The sequence below is a fragment of the Salvelinus sp. IW2-2015 genome, linkage group LG15, assembly GCF_002910315.2.
Source record: "Salvelinus sp. IW2-2015 linkage group LG15, ASM291031v2, whole genome shotgun sequence".
In the NCBI taxonomy this organism is placed as follows: domain Eukaryota; kingdom Metazoa; phylum Chordata; class Actinopteri; order Salmoniformes; family Salmonidae; genus Salvelinus; species Salvelinus sp. IW2-2015.
The window spans coordinates 25,310,894-25,334,591 of NC_036855.1; the positions used below are offsets into that span (position 1 = coordinate 25,310,894).

The following is a 23,698-nucleotide window of genomic DNA, read 5'->3' on the forward strand; positions in this document are numbered from 1 at the left end:
TTAATTTGAAATGTATAATGAAGGGAAAATAAACCTACACCTACACCTAAACCTGGTCAGGTACAGCATCCAATACAAAACATTGACTTTGGCCCTTTGGACATTACAGAGGCAGCAGGCTCATATATGATGCATGCTGTTTTGCAACTGCTGGGTAACTAATGTTATTACATGCACTTTTTTAATAAACTGTTCATGGCATACACATAAAGATGGTTGGACACAGCAGTTTGTTTCTGTCACATGACTTTTAATTATTAAATACATTAAAACAATGTACATTAAACCAAAACAGTATTGTGATTGTAAGCTAACATAAAGCCTAACAAGTGTACATCAATTAACTTTCTATTTCTCAAAACATTGGATTTAATCAGAAAAAGGGAGAAACAGTCTGCTGCAGAAGTTAGAATGTGACAATGCTCTTTCTGCTTCCCAGTTAAGTTCCTTTTAACAAGCAGCTTTTCTTTCTGTGGTTTACCATAAATAATTACAAACATGGTCCAATATACAAACAACAGGGGTAGGCAGCCCGGTTCCTGGAGTACCACACATATAACAGGATGTTGTTACAACTAGTCACCACACCCGACCTACTGAGCTAATTGATCAGTTCAGTGATTGCCTAAATTCAACACACATGGTCTTCCAGGTCGGTTAAATCAAACATATGAAGTGCCTGCGGCACTCCAGAACCAGGGTTGCCTTCCTCTGCAATACAAGATCCTAGCCTATTCATCTTATTCATCAGATAAACAAATTAAAGAGGTAGATTGAACAGAACAATGGTTGTGTTTTTACAAATACATTAACAATGAGTTCACATTAATCAAGTCACACAATGGTTGTGTGAAATGTGTTGTCCATGTGTTGTTCACCCTGAGTGTAAACACAGGACTCTCCAATATGATTCTCAGCTTGGGTATGTAATTACACTTGACTTTCAGTGTCACAGCAGATGATCTGACAGTTGGTGAGGTGGGCTGAATTACATGTCATGGTACAAATCTGATTACATAGAAACCTGTCCACAACAAGATGGGTGATGTATGGCAGGAAATATAAATGAAGAGTTTTGTTCCAAAACGCAATATCCAGCAATCCAGACGACCACATTATTTGTTTTGGATAGGGCTGGACGATATGTTGTGTATGGATGTTTGCAATAGCTGAGGCAGATGTATACAGTGCATTCGGAAAGTATTCAGACCCCTTGACTGAAAGTATTCAGACCCCTTGACTTTTTCCACATTTTGTTACGTTACAGCATTAAACTAAAATTCATAAATACATTTTTAAAAGCAAAATCCTGTTTTTAGAATTGTTTGCTAATGTATTTTTAAAAAGGTAAAACTTATTTACATAAGTATTCAGACCCTTTGCTATGAGACTCAAAATTGAGCTCAGGCGCATCCTGTTTCCATTGATCAACATCCTTGAGATGTTTCTACAACTTGATTGGAGTCCACCTATGGTAAATTCAATGGATTGGACATGATTTGGAAAGAAACACACTTGTCTATATAAGGTCCCACAGTTGACAGTGCATGGCAGAGCAAAAACCAAGCCGTGAGGTCGAAGGAATTGTTCGTACAGCTCCGAAACAGGATTGTGTCAAGGCACAGATTTGGGGAAGGGTACCAAAACATTTCTGCTGCATTGAAGGTCCCCAAGAACACAGTGGCCACCATCATTCTTAAATGGAAGAAGTTTGGAACCACCAAGACTCTTCCTAGAGCTGGTCGCCCGGCCAACTGAGCAATTGGGGAAGAAGGGTCTTGGTCAGGGAGGTGCCCAAGAACCTGATGGTCACAAAGTTCCTCTGTGGAGATGGGAGAACCTTCCAGAAGGACAATCATTTCTGCAGCACTCCACCAATCAGGCCTTTATGGTAGAGTGGCCAGACGGAAGTTATTCCTTAGTAAAAGGCACATGACAGCCCGCTTGGAGTTTGCCAAAAGTGACCTAAAGGACTCTCAGACCATGAGAAACAAGATTCTCTGGTCTGATGAAATCAAGATTGAACTCCTTGGCCTGAATGCCAAGCATCACGGCTGTTGGAAACCTGGCACTATCCCTACGGTGAAGCATGGTGGTGGCAGCATCATGCTGTGGGCATGTTTTTCAGCGGCAGGGACTGGGAGACAAGTCAGGATCGAGAGAAAGATGAACGGAGCAAAGCACAGAGAGATCCTTTATGAAATCCTGCTCCAGAGCGCTCGGAACCTCAGACTGGTGTGAAGGTTACCCTTCCAACAGGACAATGACCCTAGGCACACAGCCAAGACAACTTAGTAGTGACTTCGGCACAAGTCTCTGAATATCCTTGAGTAGCACAGCCAGAGCCCGGACATGAACCCGATCAAACATCTCTGGAGAGACCTGAAAATAGTTGTGCAGTGATGCTCCCATGCTCCCCAAAATATATGCAATCCATTTTAGAATAAGCCTGTAATGTCACAACATGTGGAAAAAGCCAAGAGGTCTGAATACTTTTCTGAATGCATTGTATATACACTGAGCGCAAAAAACATTATGAACACCTGCTCTTTCCATTACATAGATTGACCAGGTGAATCCAGTTGAAAGCTATCCTCCCTTATTGATGTCACTTGTTAAATCCACTTCAATCAGTGTAGATAAAAGGTTAAAGAAGTATTTTTAAGCCTTGAGACAATGTTAGGTGAGAATGATCTGTTAATTGAATGATTAGAATATTCCGCCCTGAAACATATAATTGTATGGAAGTGATTAGAATGTATAAAATCATAATCTATAAATGTGTACTCTAGTCAGAATTAGGGTAAAACAATATGTCTTTATGGTATTATAAACACAGACTGTCTGATCTTGGTGCCGACCTGACTAGAGATTTGGGAGAGAACAGAGAACTAATCTCTGTCTGCTGAGTAGCAGGACATGTGTGTGCGTCTGTTAGTGTGGATGTGTGTGCGTCTGTTTGTGTGTATGTGTGTGCGTCTGTGTGTATGGGTGTGTGTATGGTTGTGTGAATGTGTGGGCGTGAGAAGTCAGTATAAAATGAATTGTTTTGTATTCTTGACTTTAGAACGTTCCCGTGAATAAACCTTTTTGACTATCTATTTTAGCTGGGCCTCCGTCTGTTTCATTCGACCAGGATCTTACAAATTCTGGTTTGCAGACTGAGTAATATAATTAAATTGGGTTATACACCTGGAGAACATAATTCTCTTATCAGACAATTAAGACATGGATTGTGTGTGTGTGCCAGTCAGAGGGTGAATGGGCAAGACAAAATATTTAAGTGCCTTTGAACAGGGTATGGTAGTAGGTGCCAGGTGCACTGGTTTGTGTCAAGAGCTGCAATGCTGCTGGGTTTTTCACGCTCAACAATTTCCCATGTGTATCAAGAATGGTCCACCACCCAAAGGTTTAGGCCAATATATTTGCTACTCCCCAGAAATGGTTGGCAAAGGCAATGGTCTATTGCCCTACCATTCATAATGACTCGTAAAAATAAGGAATGATATGAAACACGTTTTTTTTTTTTTTTACGGACGACTCCGCTCTAGTACTATTTTTCGATCGTCGAAACTACTTAAAGGCCACAATTTCCACAATGATTTTCTACCACGCCAACTTGACACAACTGTGGGAAGCATTGGTCAACATAGGCCAGCATCCACGTGGAATGCTTTCGACACCTTCTGGAGTCCATGCCCAGGCGAATTGAGGATGTTCTGAGGGCAAATATTAGGAAGGTGTTCTTATTGTTATGTACACCCAGTGTACACTTCAAAGTGTGTGAATAGTCTTTCTGCTCTTCGAACTGTAAGCAGTGTGATGTTCATTTCCTTTTAGAAGGTAGCTTTTTTTTTTGCGGTAGGGATATGTTTCAGCTTAATTTACACAAATTACCACAAAGAGGTCACAACGATTTCCACTCAAAAAACATTTCCCATCAAGAGACATGGCTGTCAAAAAGGAGGATTTCCTGTTTTCACTGATGTCGTTGAACTATGAGCTTGGTCACTCACTGAAACAAATGGACTTCTGCTTATAAGATTAACATTTTACGATCTACAGGGACACACATTATGCAGAGGTTATTATTATTAGGTTATTAGGTTGTTATTTCAATATGTATAGTAAATAGGTTATAAGCCTATGTTAGGTCACATCACTACAAAAGGTCACTCCACAGCAAGGCCTCCATCGCATTCTCTATGTGAGATAATGACATTCAAATTGGTTGGAAAAAGTTATGGTAGGAAAATATATTGGAGCTCATGGGAGAAACAAATCAAACAGATATACGTTTTAACATGAGACAAAGAGCACTACTTGTGATGATACAAATATATGACAAATATAACTAGTCCATAAGACCATAAAGTGAAAACACACCTTACATGACATTTCTACAAGACAAATCGTTGCTGAACCAAATTGTGTTCTTAGTCTCTGCAGCCACTGAGGCCTTACCATCATCGTAGAGATTTAGATGTGTGTGGAGGTTCTGCGGCTGCCCTCCATGGAGCTGGACCTGGAGAGGTAGCGGCTGGTGGTGCGGCCCTCCTCTCCGATGGCATTCGCCATCTTAGACAGTATGGAGCTCTTGAATTTCTGCAGGAAGTCATTGCCCATGAAAACATACAGCACTGGGTTGAGGAAACTGTTAGCTATGGCTACAGTAGTGCCCACCATAAGCCCAAATCTTATAACCTCCAGGTCGTAGCTTTGGTGGTTCAGCTCAAGCAGTACAAAGACATGGTAGGGCAGCCAGCAGATGAAGAATGTGGCTATCAGGGCAGTCATAACTTTGAAGGGCTTGGAGGACTTGCTCATCATTCGGTTGGTTCTCAGTCGCAGGATGATGACAGAGTAACAAAAGATGATGATAAAGAATGGCAGCACAAACCCACCAATGAACCGACTCACTGCGATCATCTTGTGGCTGTGTTGGTCTCTGTAGTTATTGAAACACTTTCTCGTCCCTAAATATGTTTTGACGTCTCTGAACACCATGGAGGGGATGCTGAGGGCGACAGAGGCAACCCAGGCCAGAACCACCACTACAGAGGCCTTGCCCATGGTGCGGTAGTTCTGAGCCCACACTGGAAACATCACTGACACACAGCGGTCAACACTGATGACGACCAGGAGGAAGATGCTGCAGAACATGTTGAGGAACATCACGAAAGAGGTGAACTTACACATAAAGACCCCAAAGATCCAGTCCTTTGTCACCGTGTTGATGATGTTGAAGGGGAGACAGGCACAGAATATGAAGTCGGAGACGGCCAGGCTGAGGTACCAGGTGGTGTTGACTGTCTTCTTCATCTTGAGACCAGCGATCCAGATGACCACCCCATTCCCACAAACCCCCAGCAGGAAGATAACTACATTGACCACCAGGAGGGAGACGCATGAAACTTCTGTGAAGCATGTCTTCTGGGTTTTGAAATCTACATCCTCGGGAGGAGTATCATTGTCATAGGTGTAATTGCTAAAATCATATTCATATGTATAATCCTCCATTGTGTTGCAGTTATTTGGCTTGCAATCCCTGTGAAGATAAGATATTGTCGTTAGGAAACTGTTTTGATCACCCCCTTGTTCTCAACCCTTTACTTCAGAGTGTCTTCTAGCCATGGGTAATTTACTTGTCTGTTTCTGAACATGTCCACTTCAAACAAATCTGAGGTGGTCTATTTGGTAAAGAGCACCGCCTTATACCGACCGTTAGGTCCAAAATTATTGGCACCCTGGATAAAGATGAGAAAATAAGACTGTATAAAATAAATAATACAAATACTGAGCTATATTGCATGCTCAATACAATTTCTCAGAGAAGGAGGATTTTGTTTAGAAGTAACAAAAAAAATCTAAATATGGTAGGGGACAAAATTATTGGCATCCTTGTTTTCAGTACTCCAGCACCCTTCCTTGCAAGGATAACGACACTGAGCCATTTTCTAAAGTCTTTTATGAGATTGGAGAACACATTGGGAGGGATCTTAGACCATTCCTCCATAAATAATATTTTTAGATCCTCGATATCCTTTGTCTGCACTTATGGACTGCCCTCTTCAATTTAAACCAAAGGTTTTCAAAGGGGTTCAAGTCCGATTGAGATGGCCATTGCAAAATTTTGATTTTGTGGTTAATTAACCATTTCTTGTGGCCTGGCAGAGGCAACCAAGTTTTTGGTTAAAATGTCCTGGTACACTTCCGTTTTTTGACGCCAAAGAGCTCTATCTTCATGGCATCTGACCATAGCACCGGTTCCAATGCCGTTTATCAAACTCCAGGCGGTGCTATGGTCAGATGACATGAAGATAGAGCTCTTTGGCCACACACACCAGTGGTGGGTTTGGTATTTAAAATAACAGAAGCATTTGCAGAAAGTACCTCATACCTACTGTAAAATATGGTGGTGGATCTTGGATGTTATGGGGCAATTTAGTTTCCACTGGTCCTCTTTTTATTATTTGGTCTTTTTTTACTTGTCTTTTCCTACTACCACTGACTTTGCTGATAAATACTTTGAGGGCAAATGTACTTGCTATGATTGTGATATTTTGTTGTCTCACCTAGCTATCTTAAGATTAAGACATGAATTGTATAAGTCACTCTGGTTACGAGTGTCTACTAAATTACTAAAATGTAAAATCTAAATGTAAAATGAGCAAATGTATAAGTGTAAAATAATGTAATTTTCTACAAAAAAATGTAGCATACAAAATAGCTCAGTTTTTGCATCATTTTGCCTATCTTTATCTTTATCAAGGGTGCCAATAATTTTGGACCTGACTGTATGTGCTCGTGGTCACGTGGGTTGGAGTTCCAGGCCCATCGCTACTTTGTCACAAACTCTCTCCTCACTGTTCTCCGACTACCGTGTCCTCCCTCTCTTCAATCAAAATTGAAAAGGAAAAGGCTCAACGCTCGCTCACCATTAAAGACGTCTCTTAAGGATCCGCCCCTTTTTTTTAAATGTTCTTCTAAAACGACATACCCAAATCTTAACTGCCTGTAGCTCAGTCCCTGAAGCAGGGATATGCATATTCTTGATACCATTTGAAAGGAAACACTTTGAAGTTTGTGTAAATGTGAAAGGAATGCAGGAGAATATAACGTATTAGATCTGGTAAGAGATAATACAAAGATTTTTTTTGTACCATCATTTTTGAAGTACAAGAGAAAGGGCATAATGAATTATTCTAGCCCAGGCGCAATTTAGACTTTGGCTACTAGATGGCAGCACTACGTGCAAAGTTTTAGAGTGATCCAGTGAAATCTTGCATGTCTATTCAGAATGTTGTATCAAGACCGCCCAAATGTGCCTAATTGGTTTATTCATACATTTGTGCACTCTCCTCAAACAATAGCAATGGTATTCTTTCACTCTAATAGCTACTGTAAATTGGACAGTGCAGTTAGATTAACAAGAATTTAAGCTTTCTGCCCATATCAGATACAGTATGTCTATGTCCTGGGAATTGTATTTGTTTCTTACAACCTCATGCTAATCATATTAGCCTACATTAGCTCAACCGTTCCACGGACGGGTCACCGATCCTGAAGAAGTTGTAATGTAATTTTAGCAAAGTTAAAAGCTTCACATTTTGGCTTTCGTCAATGGCCTTCATCAATTTCTCCCTCTCTTCAATAAAATACTGATATCTATAGGCCTATGTGAAAATGTAAGATATGTTTTGCAAGTGTTGAAAACATCCTCAAATATAGATGTATTAGATATTGCCTATATTCATTAAATCAGTACTTGCAATTATCCAATCAATTAACTTAATATGTAATCTATAGCACAAACATAACATTAGATGATCTGAAACAATGATTTTGAAATGAAGGAAAAGACAATAGCCTACCTTACAGACCAATTGATGGTGGTGACATGTCACTGTCCAGTGGTGCTTGTAGATTGACTGTCACTTGTGATGTCCTACCACTCCTCTCCGTTTTTGACCAATACAACAGCACTAGCTGACTGTGCAGTTTCCCAAACATGTCCATTCCACTCCACTACTTTCAGTACTCTATTTTGGCTTGGTAGCCCCTTGTAAGTATGGTGTCACACTATGCCACACAGTTGGTGTCACATTTTTACTCTGGAAAATTGTCAAATTGAATTGAAAAGAGGTATTTTCAGAAATGTTAATGGTTATGTGTTTCATCAAATCTTTATTCGACAAGCATTTGAATTGAAAATAAACAGGTTAAAAACAAGAAGTAATGTATGACCTCAAGAGGTCTTTATATACAATGTGTAATTAATTATACATACAGTGAGTTGTTAACAAGACAATTTTATAAAGTATTTATTACAATTCATAAAAATATATTTTAGATTTTGCGTGATATCACTATTTATAACTACATTTCAAGCTGTTCATAAATTGCAAATTGTGTTTACAGTATGTTGTTTTCCCATTACTGCTCAAGGATATTATCCTCCTTATGGTTAGCGTGTCAGAGATGTCATCTCCTCATCCTTGTCTCTGTTGTCCTCCATCTGAGGGGGTCCTCTCAGCCTCTGTTCCTTCTTCTCCTGCCATATGCAGATGATAGGAGAGATGCAGCTGTTTAAGACTGACAGGGCAGTGGCCGGGGGCAATGCGTATGTGAACAACCTGCTGCCTGTCCCCATTGTGGCTTGCAGCACAGAGAGACTAATGACAGGAGTCCAGCATAGGAAATGGGCAACAGTCACAGGTCGAATAACCCGTGACCTTAGTTGGTTGTTTCCCATGCTGTTCATGCAGCAACAGCTGACACATCTCACACCCAAAGGGAGCAGCAGGCCGAAAATGAAGCGACAGATCAACACTGCCATCAATCTCTCCCTTCCCTCTTTAGACATCTGGGAGCTTCCAGTATAGCCATAGTTGTCAAGGCAGACGTGTCCATCGGCAGTGTACTGAACCTCCCTGGACAGTAGAGAGGGGGTACTCAGTATGGCCCCAATGAACCAGGACAGCAGGACTATGTTGGTGGACATGCGGTGTTCAAAGCATCCAGGGACACTCCAGCACACATTCCAGAAGGTGATCATCAGTGAGACAGAAAACATGTTCATAAACATCACGTAGGACCCCAGCTTGCAGACAACCTTCCCAAATGTCCAGGAGAAGTAGTTCCAGGCAGTGATCAGGTAAAGTGGGGCGAAGAGGCAGAAGACGAGGTGGGTGACAGCCAAGCCAAGGATTATCATGTGTTGACTCAGTTTCTTCTTGGACCTGCATTTTACAGTCATGAAGATGACAGCAGAGTTGAGCAGTAGACCCAGCAGAATGTTGGCTGAGTACACTGACACATACATGTATCTAAAGCCAGCCTTCATCTGATACATCTCATAGATGACTGGGGACTGGGAAGGTATTGCCACTGAATCATCGTAGTCATCATAGCCTGTTGTGTTGAGTGAGGCAACCATGATTTCTGTTGTTTTTTTACCCTAAGAAAAGGAATGCAATGATTCAGTCAGAATAGGTCCGGTCTGTAATGACTGTATCTGCATGCTAACTAAAATAACATGACATGCTATGTCCTTCCAGTTATCCAGTAAATCATTTTTAATCAAATAAAAACATGCATCTTGCACTGTAGGTAGGCCCATACTACAACTTGTTCAAGTTGTACTTGACCACTACAACCTTTTCTTAAGACTGGATGTATTCAATGCGGCAACACATACAGTGCCTTCAAAAAGTATTCACACCCCTTGACTTTTTCCACATTTACGACCCGTTTCAGGAAGCTAGGTGTATGAGCTAGGCATATGTTGGATGTCCCTACTTCACAGGAGAGGCATTTGAACGTAAAAACATGAATATTTTCTAAATACGTTTTTTGGCTGAAATGCCTTCTGGAACATGTGAAATTTCATGTGCCTTATTCTGCCCTTGAGTTGCGTTCCCATGCAAAACTAGACAGATAGCTAACAACTAAGTCTTCAATAAAACTCCCAAGGCGTGACTTTTCTTGAATGAATATATTGAAAACGTTTACCTTCCTCTAACCTTGCGGCAGGTGACACACTTGTGAATGATACCAGAGACCAGACGTTTGCTCCCAATAATCCAGAAGCCTGCTGCTGGAATAGCTCCATCTGAAAAATGACGGCCCTGGTGAGCCACTTGCTCGTGATAATGTCTTACCAGCAGGGTGGCGACATGATGTGTCCGTGGGATGATGAGAGGATGTTTTTCGTCTTGTGACATGTCGGCGGAGGATAAGCGGCCTCCCACCCTCAGCAACCCATCCTCATCAATCACTGGGTTCAGCTTTTTGAGTGTACTTTGTTTAGGGAACTCTTTTCCWTTTTCAAGGCATTTGAATTCCTCTCTGAAGGCTTCATGTTGCACACAGTGAATGATTGCTGTTTTGGCYTGTGACAACTCACTTGTACYRCATGGTTTATTACAGTCATGCCAGCYTCTGCAGCTGGTGTTGTCYGCACCTTCATGGAAGGATCTGGCAACATGAATGAGTCGTGCTGTGGCTCGATTGAGAGCTTTCCAGCTTGAGAACCTCTCAAAGCGATGAGAGCCGAGTTGAGCTCCAGAAACCTTAGAGGTGAAGACAGTGACGTCTGGTCGAATCTCTGCGTCTGCGTGAGGCTCTACAAGGTCAAAATTTATGTTCTCAGGCTCACTTGAGTTTGTTTGGGTCAGGAAAGGTGGGCCTGAGAAGCAACTGGTGTACTTTAAGAGCGCAGCAAGTATAGCCCTGGTTGCATGGTCTGCTGGATTGCTGTCAGTGTTTACATAACACCACTGATCTGGATGGGTAGACTTCCTGATGCGAGTTACCCTATTGGCAACATACACATAGAATCTTTTGGTGACATTGTGGATGTAACCGAGAACTATCTTACTGTCTGTGTAGAACTTGGCCGCATTTACATCAATGTCAATTTCGTCAATTTCGTCTATCTCCCGGGTGGCGCAGTGGTCTAGGGCACTGCATCGCAGTGCTAGCTGCGCCACCAGAGTCTCTGGGTTCACGCCCAGGCTCTGTCGCAGCCGGCCGCAACCGGGAGGTCCGTGGGGCGACGCACAATTGGTATAGCGTCGTCCGGGTTAGGGAGGGTTTGGCCGGTAGGGATATCCTTGTCTCAGTATGTAAAATGTAATAAAATGTATGCACTCTACTGTAAGTCGCTCTGGATAAGAGCGTCTGCTAAAATGTCTCTGATCAGTTCATACATCTCAACAGCTAGCAAAGCCGCACACAGTTCTAGGCGTGGGATAGTGTGGGCCGGACGAGGGGCCAATTTTGATTTCCCCATGACAAATCCAACATGGCATTGACCTTCCGAGTCAATAACTCTCAGGTAGGTTACCGCTCCTATGGCTACTGTAGAGGCACCCGAGAAGATGTGCAGCTCTCTTCTTCGAGTGGTAGACAAGGAGACTGGGATGTAGGTCTGCTGAATATACATATGTTCCAACTCTATCAAAGATTCCTTCCACATTTTCCATTTATCTTCTTTTTCTGGGGGAAGAGGGGCATCCCACTCACTCTGATCAGAAGAGAGTTCTCTGATTAAGGCTTCACATTTCACTGTTATTGGAGCCACGAACCCAAGGGGGTCATAAAGACTATTCACTGTGGACAGGATGCCTCTCCGCGTAAAAGGCTTCTCATTGTGGGACACCTGGAATGAGAAGCTGTCTGTTTCCAGGTTCCAGGAAAGTCCCAGACTCCGTTGAAAGGGGAGAGGATCCACTCCTAGGTCCAGATCTTTTAAGTCTTTTGCACGGTCCTCCATAGGGAAGGCTTCCATAACTGTTTTGCTATTGGATGCAATCTTGTGTAGTTTCATGTTGGACTCCGCCAACATTGCTTGTGTTTTTCTTAGAATGTCGATAGCTTCTTCTGTAGTAGCTACTGATGTCAGCCCATCATCGACGTAGAAGTTCCTCACTACATATTGCTTGGGTTCTGATCCGTGTTCCTTCTCCACCTGTAGCGCTGCTCGTCTCATGCAGTAGATGGCTACGGCTGGTGAAGGGCTGTTCCCAAATACATGGACTTTCATCTTGTACTCAGTTATGTTTCTATCTGGATTGTTGTCTTCATACCAGAGAAACCTTAAGTAATCTCTGTGATCCTCACGTACACCAAAACAGTAAAACATTTGTTGCACATCTGCTGTTAGTGCAATGCAATCCTTGCGGAAGAGCATTAGGACACCCAAGAGTGTGTTGTTTAAGTCTGGACCACTGAGCAGAACATCGTTAAGTGACACGCCTTGACACTTAGCACTGGAGTCAAATACTACTCTTATTTGTTCAGGCTTTTGTGGATGGTAAACACCAAATATGGGCAGATACCAACGTTCTTTGTCTCCCTCTAGTGGGCGGGTTGGAAGGTCAGGCTTTGGTCTCGTTAATCCAGCATCTTTTGCATGAAGTCAATAAAATGACGCTTCATGTCAGGCTTTTTGTCTAAAGTCCTGCGAAGTGATGTGTAGACGGTGTTTAGTGGCCTGCTCCCTGTTATTAGGAAGGCGACGTCGAGTGGGGCGAAAGGGTAGTGGAGCCAACCAGTTGTTTCCATCATCCCTGGAAAACCTGTTTGTCCATAATGTCCAAAAAGGCTTTGTCCTCCACTGATGGTGCTGGTTTATCATCGTCTTGTGTTTTGTCGAACCGGAACATCCCAGGCTGTCTGTGTTAACAGTTGTGCTCGGATCTCTACGAGTGCACTGTAAGAGGGAGAGATGTGTTTTCTGAGCTACGCTGTTGTAGTTTCTCTTTTACCTGGATGATGTCAGCTGTGCAGGAGGCGCTCAGATAGGATGTGCGGACCATTTGAAGTATGTTTGTGTCTCAACCGTTAACATTGGCTGGTCGGTTGAGCCGTTCCCAGACAGACCTCTACACACGATGACCACCGTCGAGGTCGAGTCGCTGTGCATAAGGAGTGTCGTGGGGCCATTGAATTTGCTCTCGTACCTTGTTGTACCCTTAAGATGTTTCGTCCTAAAGCGCAGGAAGATGGGAGCGTCTGGGTCCACAGCTGGAATTTTGTCCTATTAACTGGTTGCAGTGGGGATGATGATACGCAATGTCGGGGGAGGGAATTCTCCGTCCTATCGTCTGGCATCATAAGTCACACTCTATCAGAGTAGGGAGAGATTGCTGCATGTGTCGTCTATATGACTCCACCATGAAGTTGACGGCTCTCCTGCCTGAAGTCTCTGTTACCCCAGAACAGGTCTTCATGGTGTATGGAGCAGAGTTGTCATTGATGTTGAGAGAGATTGAAAAACTCTGTCTTGGCCAGAGATTGTTACTCTGTTCATCAAGCACTACATACATTTTGACAGCTTTCTCTCTTTTCCCCAGCCGATAAGCTTTAATAGGCATTTTTTGAACATGATCTTGGATTAAACTGCCTCACCACAGATCTCCGTACACTTTGAGGTGACAGATAGAAGAGCATTGTCAACCTTGTCCACCGCCATGCTCTTTCTCTGCTGTAGCAGTGTCTGTGTATTTGAAGGGCTGGGCCTGGATGCAGAGCAGCAAGATGTCTGTCGCTGTCGCACTCAGAGCACTTGATTGACACCTTACAGTCTTTAGCTCTGTGCTGAGTTGACCCCACAACACCGGAAACAAATTCCATTCTCTTTGAGATATGATTTGCGCTCATCTAGAGTTTGTATCTAAACCCACTACACTTTTTAAGAGGATGAGGTTTGTTATGTATCGGGGCAATGATGGTCAGGGTTTTCAATCTTTGTCTTACTGGGTTTGGTTTGGTGGTCTGAGGGCTCAGATGACACATGGTTTTGTATACAGTCACAGGTGTCTTGCTGCTGTACCTGGCAGGTTTCTCACTTTTCATAGACACCTGGTTAGTTGAGGTGTAGAGGGTGAAACTGGGGTCGTTTCTAGTTTTCGCCTGGTTCCTGATGAATCTCGAGAAGAACGAGAAGGTGGAATGCTAACCAGCTGTCGTCCCTTGTTTTGGATCCCTGTACAACTCCATTTTCTTGTAAACTGAATGAAGTTTCTCTACTAACTAGGCGTTTACCCCCCCGAGATTGTGGTCCAGATAAAGCGAGGCCCTGGAAGATACCCTTCTATTTTAGCACACTCCAGTTCGAGAAGAATGTCACCTAGTTCTCTTAGTTTGTGACTTGTCTTTTGTTTCCCAGTTTTGGAAAATCATCAATTTTCTTCAACAGTGCATTCTCGATCACTTCGGGTGTACCATAGCACTCTCTCTAGTCGTTGCCAGACCATGTTAAGGCCTGCTGTGCGTTGAAAATATGGACAGAATCTAATTCTGTTTTGCTTGCTCAGACAACTCTTGCCCTAGCCACTTGTATTAGATCTAACTCTTCCTGGCTTGATAAATTCAAGTCTCTGGTCGCATTGAGAAAGGATGCTTTCCATGCCCAATAATTTTCAGGCGATCATCAAACTTCAGGAGTCTCGAACTCACCATCTCACGGCGTAGGAGGTACTTGATGAGATCTGGTGCCACTTGTGATCAGGGATGCTTTGTGTGGTGTGGACTGAAGTGGGCTTGTTTCCATTTACCCATGCTGCTGTTCATTTCTTTTGAACGGAGAGTCTCTGCTCATGCTCTGTTGTTTGCTACTTTCTGGATTATGGCATGTAGCTGGGTCAACACTAAGCCTCTGTTTCTCCACTTCAAATGGAAAGTTCAGCCAAAGTAGGCGTTAGCATGTTGTTGCGCATACTCAGAAGTACGCTGGACCTGGACTTAAGGGCTGTGTCCCTGTGTCTAGTTCTTTGTGAAGTTCTCTGTGTCTGATTCTACAGTTCTTCAAAGGCTGCAGCTTCAGCCAATGCAGCAGCAGCTGTTCTCTCAAAATTGGAGAACATATAAAACGTGCCTCGAGGTCATGCTTTTGCTTCATCACAGAAGCTTTCTTCCAGCATAGGAGATTGTGCACCGCTGCGCTGCCTTGGCGCGTGCTTTGATGGCTGCAGATCACCGTTGAAATCTGCATGACTGTTTTGATGACCTTGATCTTGTATTGAGACTTGGTCCCAATGTGCTGAAGAGGCTCCTCCATCTCTCTCTGTCGAACTCTTGGCTCTGGTTGTTTTACCGTACGACTGCTGGTCTTCCATAGGAACAGAGGCTTTGTTGGCTGATGAATGTAGAAACAAACACCGTGTGTGGTTATTCTTGAGCTTGAGCCCGCCGGGTGATGATTTTTTTTACTATTGCTGCCCTTGAGTTGCGTTCCATGCAAAACTAGACAGATAGCTAAACAACTTAAGTCTTCCAAATAAACTCCAAGGCGTGACTTTTTCTTGAAATGAATATATTGAAAACGTTTATGTTGTAAAACTGCAAAATACAGAAAAGAATATACTTTAGTATTCAATTTCATACCGACATACTGTAGCTGTACATTATACATTTGAGTTGCATGAATACAAAGCACGTGCTAAGGTACCATGCATCTGGCATGATGGCCAACCATACTATTGTAATTGTAGCTACTATGGGTAATTGACTAACTCCTTTCATTCTCTAATAATGTACAAACATCTAGTGATGTAAATAACACAACAATATTCACACTGAAACAGTAACAAAACTACAGTATTGTATATTTTACCAATTCGTTTGCATGACGCACGGACAAAGTATACAGCTAACGGCATACATGAAAGGAATTGCAATTGTGTGAGTAAATGCAACAACCAACATTGATATGTAAGCAACTCTTATCAATAACAAAATTATCATCATTAGCTAAATGCTTGAATCGAACTTACAAACAAATATTTTCCAAGGCTGAAGCGTGACAAGAAATAACTACACTGAAAGACCTGCACCGTAGCGTTGTTTTTAGCTGCTTCTATGCGTGCAGAACGAATCTCTCTACCAGTACCAGAAAGCTCCACTAGGGGGCAAATAACACCATGGAACACAATGAAAATCATTTTAACCATTGTAATAAATAATCTGTTACTCCTTTAACGACGGATGGCAGCACGAGCATTAATAACAATGTGTATGGCTTAGGGTCGATATGCTGACCAAAGTAGTCACGTATACTATTATCGTATCAACTGATGAGGTGTAACGAGGGTTATATAAGTTGGCATGATCTCCCCGGCCTTAGACAAGTCGCAGAACACTGTTTATTGTTCGTCCGGGCTGAGAAAAAAATAAGGGGGGATGACTGTTTACCATGGTTTGGGCAAGAGATTTGTTCGTGTCGTTCCCAATGAGATACTAAGACTGCGTCCGGATGTACTCCAACCTTCTTCCGACGTGTGCGGTAGCAATATGCATAGATTATGTAGTATACTTATTGGACCTAAGGAAAAACACTCGTCGGGTAGGTTTCTAAACCTTTGATATGTAATTTCTTCCGTCTGAGTGAAACCAGATACTCATTCTAGGCCGCCACGTACCTTCTCTCCGTTGTCTAAGAAGGTGCAGGGAATTTCTCTTTGAGAAGTTGAGGTCTTGGTTCCAGGGTCGGTTTTATCATGAGAATTGCGTTATAAGCTTATAGGGTCAAGTACATCATGATCGGTTGCTATTGTACGGCTCCTACGTGATGGGTTCGGTAGCGGTGATACTTTTGGAAATGGAGCGGATAGACCACTACTGGGGGGGTATAATAATCGTGTGGCAAGGAAAGTACCTCGACCGTGTGTTCTGGAAGTCGAGGTCGCGGCATGCGACGCATCTTGACGGAGAGAGAGCGTCCGAGCGGGGACATGTCGCTTCTTCAAAAAGCGTTTCGGTTTAGGGCAGTTTTATATTATCTCAGGCACGGCTTCTGTATGTATCTTTGGTTTTTTTGGTCCCTTTAGGCCAAAGCAGCTTACATAAAGGTGGTTAATATTAAAGACTGGCCTGAGGTGCGCGTGTATAGCCGCAGGTTAGATAGCGCTGGTGAGTAGGCAGTTTATTAGTAAGTTTATGTCTGAAGATGGCGAATTATTCTGGAGTTTCTTTGTCAGGCGCGGTTCATTGTAATCGGAACCGCAGTTGGCACGTGCTCTTCGCCGGGTACAGCTTTGATAGTCCGGATCGCTTAGAGAACTAGATTTCTTACCAGGAGTTGAAGCAGGACATCTTGTCAAGAAGACTACTCAAAGACGATTGTTGTTCTGCGACTTCCATTAAGTGAACCAGGACTTGCCCAAAGATTCTGGATGTGAGATGACACTCATACCTCAACGAACGCGTCAGACGAGCTAATTATAAGTAGATGGGTTAGATGGTTCGTATATTCTGTGGAAACGGAATAGTAAAATTATTGAGTGGCTCCGCATATGTTGATCTGTGAAAAGGACAGTAGGTCTCTATTACGTATTGCTGCTCACCTCGTGGTAATGGAGCGACCGCGCTGAATGTCTGGAGTAACGTCGTGTAAAAATGTTTAAAAGATGAAGGTACTAACCACCTCAGGCGCTGGGCGACTGGTAGATAGAGGATTGTGCGATTCGCTGCAGATGACATACTGTGAGTAGATTCTTCTATGTACATAGTGTCTATGCGGTGTCTATCAAGCAGAGACTAGCGCTGATTGTTTTTAGTCAGGATTTATTACGATTTAGTTTATCGATTAGATTATAGGTGCTACATTGAGTGCATGGCAATGAGTGACGTCGTCTGGCGCGAGCCACGAGCATTCGGGCTTGAATGTTGCGTAACTCGATGCACATTAGTGATAGAAGCTAGCTATGACACAGTACGATTCGTGTGCTGGAGGGTACTGAGTCAGATAAAAAACTTATGCCTTTAGGATGGGCAAATTATGTCGAAGTACAAACCTATTATGCATGTGTAATATGATTGCTTAAAGGGAACGTCTGGTCATGCCGCTGATGAAGTATATGCTCAAGTTAGTCAAAATTATAGTTTTTTGGCTAGGGATTGGTTAACGATCGCTTACTTTGGCCGTGGTAACCGAGCGGGCTTTTGTTGTTGTATCCGGCTTACTGTGGTAAGCTCACTATATGGCTCATGCTGTGTTTCACCGCGAGTGTAAAAGAACGAGGTTAAAAAACCTGTAAATATGCATTTGGAAGTGACTTCCAGCAAGATTCTGGTGGGATGTCTCTTTGGCCTGCATGATAGCTTGATTGCTGGATATCGATACGAGTCAGGCACGTGCTGATGTTATGTTTCCAGAAATGAGTTTGTGTATGATGAGGATAAATATAGTCGGGTGATTTGAGACCGCGCTTGGTCTCCAATGTCGACTTATTGGATCGTGCAGCTACTCGGACTGCTTCGGCCACTTGATTGTTCAGATGCAGCTGCAATGATAGACTTGATTTATACCTGAAATATGCACATTTTTTCTAAAAACATATGCTATACAATAATATGTTATCAGACTGTCATCTGATGAAGTTGTTTCTTGGTTAGTGGCTATATATTCTTTTTTGGTCGAAATTGTGATAGCTACCTATGCAGGAAAAAAATGGTGGGAAAAAAAAGTTGTGTCTTTTGCTATGTGGTTAGCTAATAGATTTACATATTGTGTCTTCCCTGTAAAACATTTTAAAAAATCAGAAATGATGGCTGGATTCACAAGGATGTGTATCTTCATCTGGTGTCTTGGACTTGTGATTTAATGATATTTAGATGCTAGTATTTACTTGTGACGCTATGTCTAGGCTATGCTAGTCAGCTTTTTTACTGTGGGGGTGCCCGTCTGGATCCGGGATTGGACCAATTAGAAGTTAGACCAATGGGTTGTTGGTTTTAGTTTTGTCTTAAGCCTCAGCCTGCCTAACTCAAATGGCATCTTATTGCTGGTTTGCGTAGCTTGCTTACGAGGGAGGATGTTTCGGTTAGAATCGTCCCAGTGAACAAGCACCAAACCAGCGGTAAGTTGTTGGTTGCAAAGCACTGTACGTCAAAAGTGATTTTTATACTCCCAAGTGATGATTTAAATGTACAATTTATATCAATTTGTTTGTAAATGTTATTCAAACATCACACATAAGATGCAGCGTTTTTTGGTGAATATTTGTTGCGCATTTTGTTGTAGAGAATTCCAGCTAATACTAGCTAGCAACTTACTGTGTCTGGTGGGGGGGTTCGTATATTTTGTACAGTGTGTGAGTGCAGAGTTGGATGGTGAGCCGTGCATTGCATGACGTGCAATTTTGTGCTGTTCCTATCAGGTACATTGTTAAAGATATTATATTGTATATTGTAATTGTATTATTTTGGTAACTACATCCCCAGTGAACAAGCACCAAACCAGCGTGCGTGAGTGCAGAGTTGGATGGTGAGCCGTGCATTGCATGATGTGCAATTTTGTGCTGTTTCTATCAGACTAAAGCTCCATGACTGGTGCTACAAGTTGGAGTTCGTGTCGATGATTAATTATACACAACGCAAGAAGAGTACTGTTACACGAGCCTAAATGGTTTAGCCACGGAAAAAGACAGGAACCTTCCTGCTAGCCATGATTGGCTGAGATAATGGATGGGCACGCCGAGAGATTAGTTCGGATTGGTCTGCCATGTAGCATGCTTCTGTCTATAACATGAGCTGCTCAGTATGTGTAGATAATCCTTGCTACCACAGCTTTTTAGAAAGATATAACGTTTGCCATGGAGAACTGCAAAAGTGTTGCTACTACTCTCAATAACATTGCTGCCCTGCTAAATCCACCATGCTATAGACAAAGATCAGTGTGAAGAATTACTTGACACAACGCGGGCCAAACAAGTTGTACAAACAAAAGGGAGTTAAAGGAGTTCCAGTCTGCCGTGAAGTATTCATCCATGTATACAGGTAAGAGTCTAGGTACATTTTCAGATATTATACATTTTTTATTTAGTCAGAAAGTTGTTTCATTGCAAATTAAAGTGTACTGTTAGCTAGCTAGCGAACATTAGCTTGCTGACTCGTTAGATAACCTTACGTGTATAATATGTGTAGTAATATTATTCATATCTCAGAAAACCATTTGCATTGCTAGTTATAGCCTAATGTTAGCTAGCTAGCTAACATTGAACCTAGTTGGGTAGCTTTAGCTACCTGCAGATGCATACTACAGCATTTCAGGGATGGTGGCTAGCTATGACAGTCTGTTTGTATTGCTAGTAGTATGGGTTGGGATTATGGTTAATTGTTTAGTTAGCTAGCTACATGTTTAAACCAAAGTCCACTTTTACAGATGATTACATGACCCCTCAAGTTAGCCAGGTGTGTCTGGGGGTGATTACGGCCATCTATTGTATTTCATGAGCATGTTTTTTTGTGTTACAGCCTGAATTTAAAATTGAATAAATGTAGATTTTGTATCACCTACACACAATACCCCATTATGTCAAAGTGGAATTATGTTCATGGACATTTTTACAGATTAATTGCAAATGAAAAGCTGAAATATCTTGAGTCAATAAGTATTCAACCACTTTGTTATGGCAAGCCTAAATAAGTTCAGGAGTAAAAATGTGCTTAACATGTCACATACTGTAATAAGTTGCATGGACTCACCCTGTGTGCAATAATAGTGTTTAACATTTTTTTAAATGTATGACTACCTCGTATCTATACCCCAGTGGAGGCTGCTGAGGGGAAGACGGCTCATAATAATGGCTGGAATGGCTGGCTGGCTAATGGAATGGCATCAAACACATGGAAACCATGTGTTTGATGTATTTGATACCATTCCACTTATTCCGCTCCAACCATTATCACGAGCCCGTCCTCCCCAATTAAGGTGCCACCAATCTCCTGTGCTGGACCCCACACATATAATTATCTGTAAGGTCCCTCAGTTGAGCAGTGAATTTCAAACACATATTCAACCATTAAAGACCAGGCAGGTTTTCCAGTGACTCGCAATAAAGGTCACCTAATGGTAGATGGGTAAAAATAAAATAAAAAATAGACAATGAATATCCCTTTACCATGAGGCCCATGGTGACTTTAAAACAGTTATAGAGTTTAATGGCTGTGATAGGAGAAAACTGAAGATGGATCAACAATCCATTGATCCATCCTCAGAGTGAAAAGAAGGATGTCTGTAGAGAATAACATTATTCCAAAACATGCATCCTGTTTGCAATAAGGCACTAAAGAAAAACTGCAAAAAATGTGGCAAAGAAATTAACTGAGTACCAAGGGGCTGAGTACTTCTCTAATCAATATATATTAGTGTTTTAGTTGTATCTATTTTTTTTGACTAATGTTTGAATTTTTCTCCCACTTTGGCATTACAGAGTATTTTGTGTAGATCGTTTCCCCCCCAAATGTACAATGAAATCCATTTGAATCCCACCTTATAACACAACAACATTTGGGAAAAGNCATTACAGAGTATTTTGTGTAGATCGTTTCCCCCCCAAATGTACAATGAAATCCATTTGAATCCCACCTTATAACACAACAACATTTGGGAAAAGTCAAGGGGTGTGAATACTTTCTGAAGGCACTGTACATCAATTTAACTTCACCTACTAAATTCATAACATAGAACCAAACAATGAGTTTAAGAAAATGTTATACTAACTAAAAAGCCATTCCATGAAACAAGTTGTTTGTAGCATAAGAGTGGCAATAGCAATGGTCCTAACGTCTGGAAGCAAACGGCTGACAGTACAGACGTGTGGCTAATACCTTAAGAGAAAGATAAGAGTTAAAAGGAATACACCAGAAAATGGTTGCATTTTACTGGACATTGACAAACACATGCTGTTGGTGTAAAGATTCCCACTGAAGTTAACCTTACCTTATGAAAAAGAATTTGGAATATTCCGTTGAGAAAAAGTGCAGCTTCCAAATAGCATAGCAATGTGTTGTTATCATTGAGCTCCTTCAGAAATGATTAACAAACATGAAGAGACTCGTCGACATTTCAGGAATGAAAGAAGACGAGTTTATTAAGAACCCAGTAGCATGACGAATGGGGACTTTTCATCAAATCAAATCAAATTTTATTGGTCACATACACATGGTTAGCAGATGTTATTGCGAGTGTAGTGAAATGCTTGTGCTTCTAGTTCTGACAGTGCAGCAATATCTAACATGTCATCTAACAATTCCACAACTACCTAATACACACAAATCTAAGTAAAGGAATGGAATAAGAATATATACATATAAAGATATGGATGAGCAATGACAGAGCGGCATAGGCAAGATGCAATAGATGGTATAAAATACAGTATATACATATGAGATGAGTAATGCAAGATATGTAAACCTTATTAAAGTGGCATTATTAAAGTGACTAGTGATCCATTTATTAAACTGGCCAATGATTTCAAGTCTGTATGGAGGCAGCAGCTTCTCTGTGTTAGTGGTGGCTGTTTAACAGTCTGATTGCCTTGAGATAGACACTGTTTTTCAGTCTCTCGGCCCCAGCTTTGATGCACCTGTACTGAACTCGCCATCTGGATGGTAGCGGGGTGAACAGGCAGTGGCTCGGGTGGTTGTTGTCCTTGATGATCTTTTTGGCCTTCCTTTTTGGCCTTCCAAAGCCATGAGGTCGAAGGAATTATCCATACAGCTCCGAGACAGGATTGTGTCAAGGCACAGATCTGGGGAAGGGTGCCAAAACATTTCTGCAACATTGAAGGTCCCCAAGAACACAGTGGCCTCCATCATTCCTAAATGAAAGAAGTTTGGAAAAAGTTAGGAAAGTCTTCCTAGAGCTTGCCACCAGGTCAAACGGAGCAATCGGGGGAGAAGGGCCTGGTCAGGGAGGTGACCAAGAACCTGATGGTCACTCTGACAGAGCTCTGGTGTTCCTCTGTGGAGATGGGAGAACCTTCCAGAAGGACAACCATCTCTGCAGCATTCCATCAATCAGGCCTTTATAGTAGAGTGGCCAGACGGAAGCCACTCCTCAGTAAAAGGCACAAGACAGACCACATGGAGTTTGCCAAAAGTCACCTAAAGACTCATAAACCATGAGAAACAAGATTCTCTGGTCTGATGAAGCCAAGATTGAACTATTTGGCCTGAATGCCAAGCGTCACGTCTGTTGGAAACATGGCACCCTCCCTACAGTGAAGCATGGTGGTGGCAGCATCATGCTGTGGGGATGTTTTTCAGTGGCAGGGACTGGGAGACTAGTCARTATCGAGGGAAAGATGAACGGAGCAAAGTACAGAGAGATCCTTGATGAAAACCTGCTCCAGACCGCTCAGGACCTCAGACTGGGGTGAAGGTTCACCTTCCAACATGACAATGACCCTAAGCACACAGCCAAGACAATGCAGGAGTGGCTTCGGGATGAGTCTCTGAATGTCCTTGATGGGCCCAACCAGAGCCCGGACTTGAATCTGATCGAACATCTCTGATAGAGCCTAGAAAATAGCTGTGCAGCAACGCTCCCCATCCAACCTGACAGAGCTTGAGAGGATCTGCAGAGAAGAATTGGAGAAACTCCCCAAATACAGGTGTGGCAAGCTTGTAGTGTCATACCCAAGAAGACTGGAGGCTATAATCGCTGCCAAAGGTACTTCAACAAAGTACTGAGTAAAGGGTCTGAACATTTCTAAAAACCTGATTTTGCTTTGTCATTATAGGGTATTGTGTGTAGATTGATGAGGAGGGGAAAACAATTGAATTCACTTTAGAATAAGGCTGTAACGTAACAAAATGTGGAAAAATTCAAGGGAGTCTGAATACTTTCCAAATGCACTGTAAGTGAACTATTGGTATTTATTGGTAATTTATTAGCATCCCCCAT

The 23,698-nt window shown here is 42.3% G+C and overlaps 2 protein-coding genes across 2 annotated transcripts; both read right to left on the reverse strand.

Moving 5' to 3' along the window:
• Window positions 1-3,505: 3,505 nt before the first annotated feature.
• Window positions 3,506-7,953, reverse strand: LOC111973872 (chemerin-like receptor 1). Its single transcript, XM_024001310.1, has 2 exons — window positions 7,875-7,953; window positions 3,506-5,548 (listed from the first exon to the last, which is right to left on the reverse strand). The coding sequence occupies exon 2, from the start codon at window positions 5,518-5,520 to the stop codon at window positions 4,480-4,482; it is 1,041 nt and encodes a 346-aa protein (XP_023857078.1). The 5' UTR covers window positions 5,521-5,548; window positions 7,875-7,953; the 3' UTR covers window positions 3,506-4,479.
• Window positions 7,954-8,227: 274 nt separating this feature from the next.
• LOC111973710 (chemerin-like receptor 1) lies at window positions 8,228-21,831 on the reverse strand. The gene is made up of 2 exons (XM_024001092.2): window positions 21,731-21,831; window positions 8,228-9,460 (listed from the first exon to the last, which is right to left on the reverse strand). Exon 2 carries the CDS (start codon window positions 9,437-9,439, stop codon window positions 8,468-8,470), a length of 972 nt encoding a protein of 323 aa, XP_023856860.1. The 5' UTR covers window positions 9,440-9,460; window positions 21,731-21,831; the 3' UTR covers window positions 8,228-8,467.
• Between the last annotated feature and the right edge of the window lie 1,867 nt (window positions 21,832-23,698).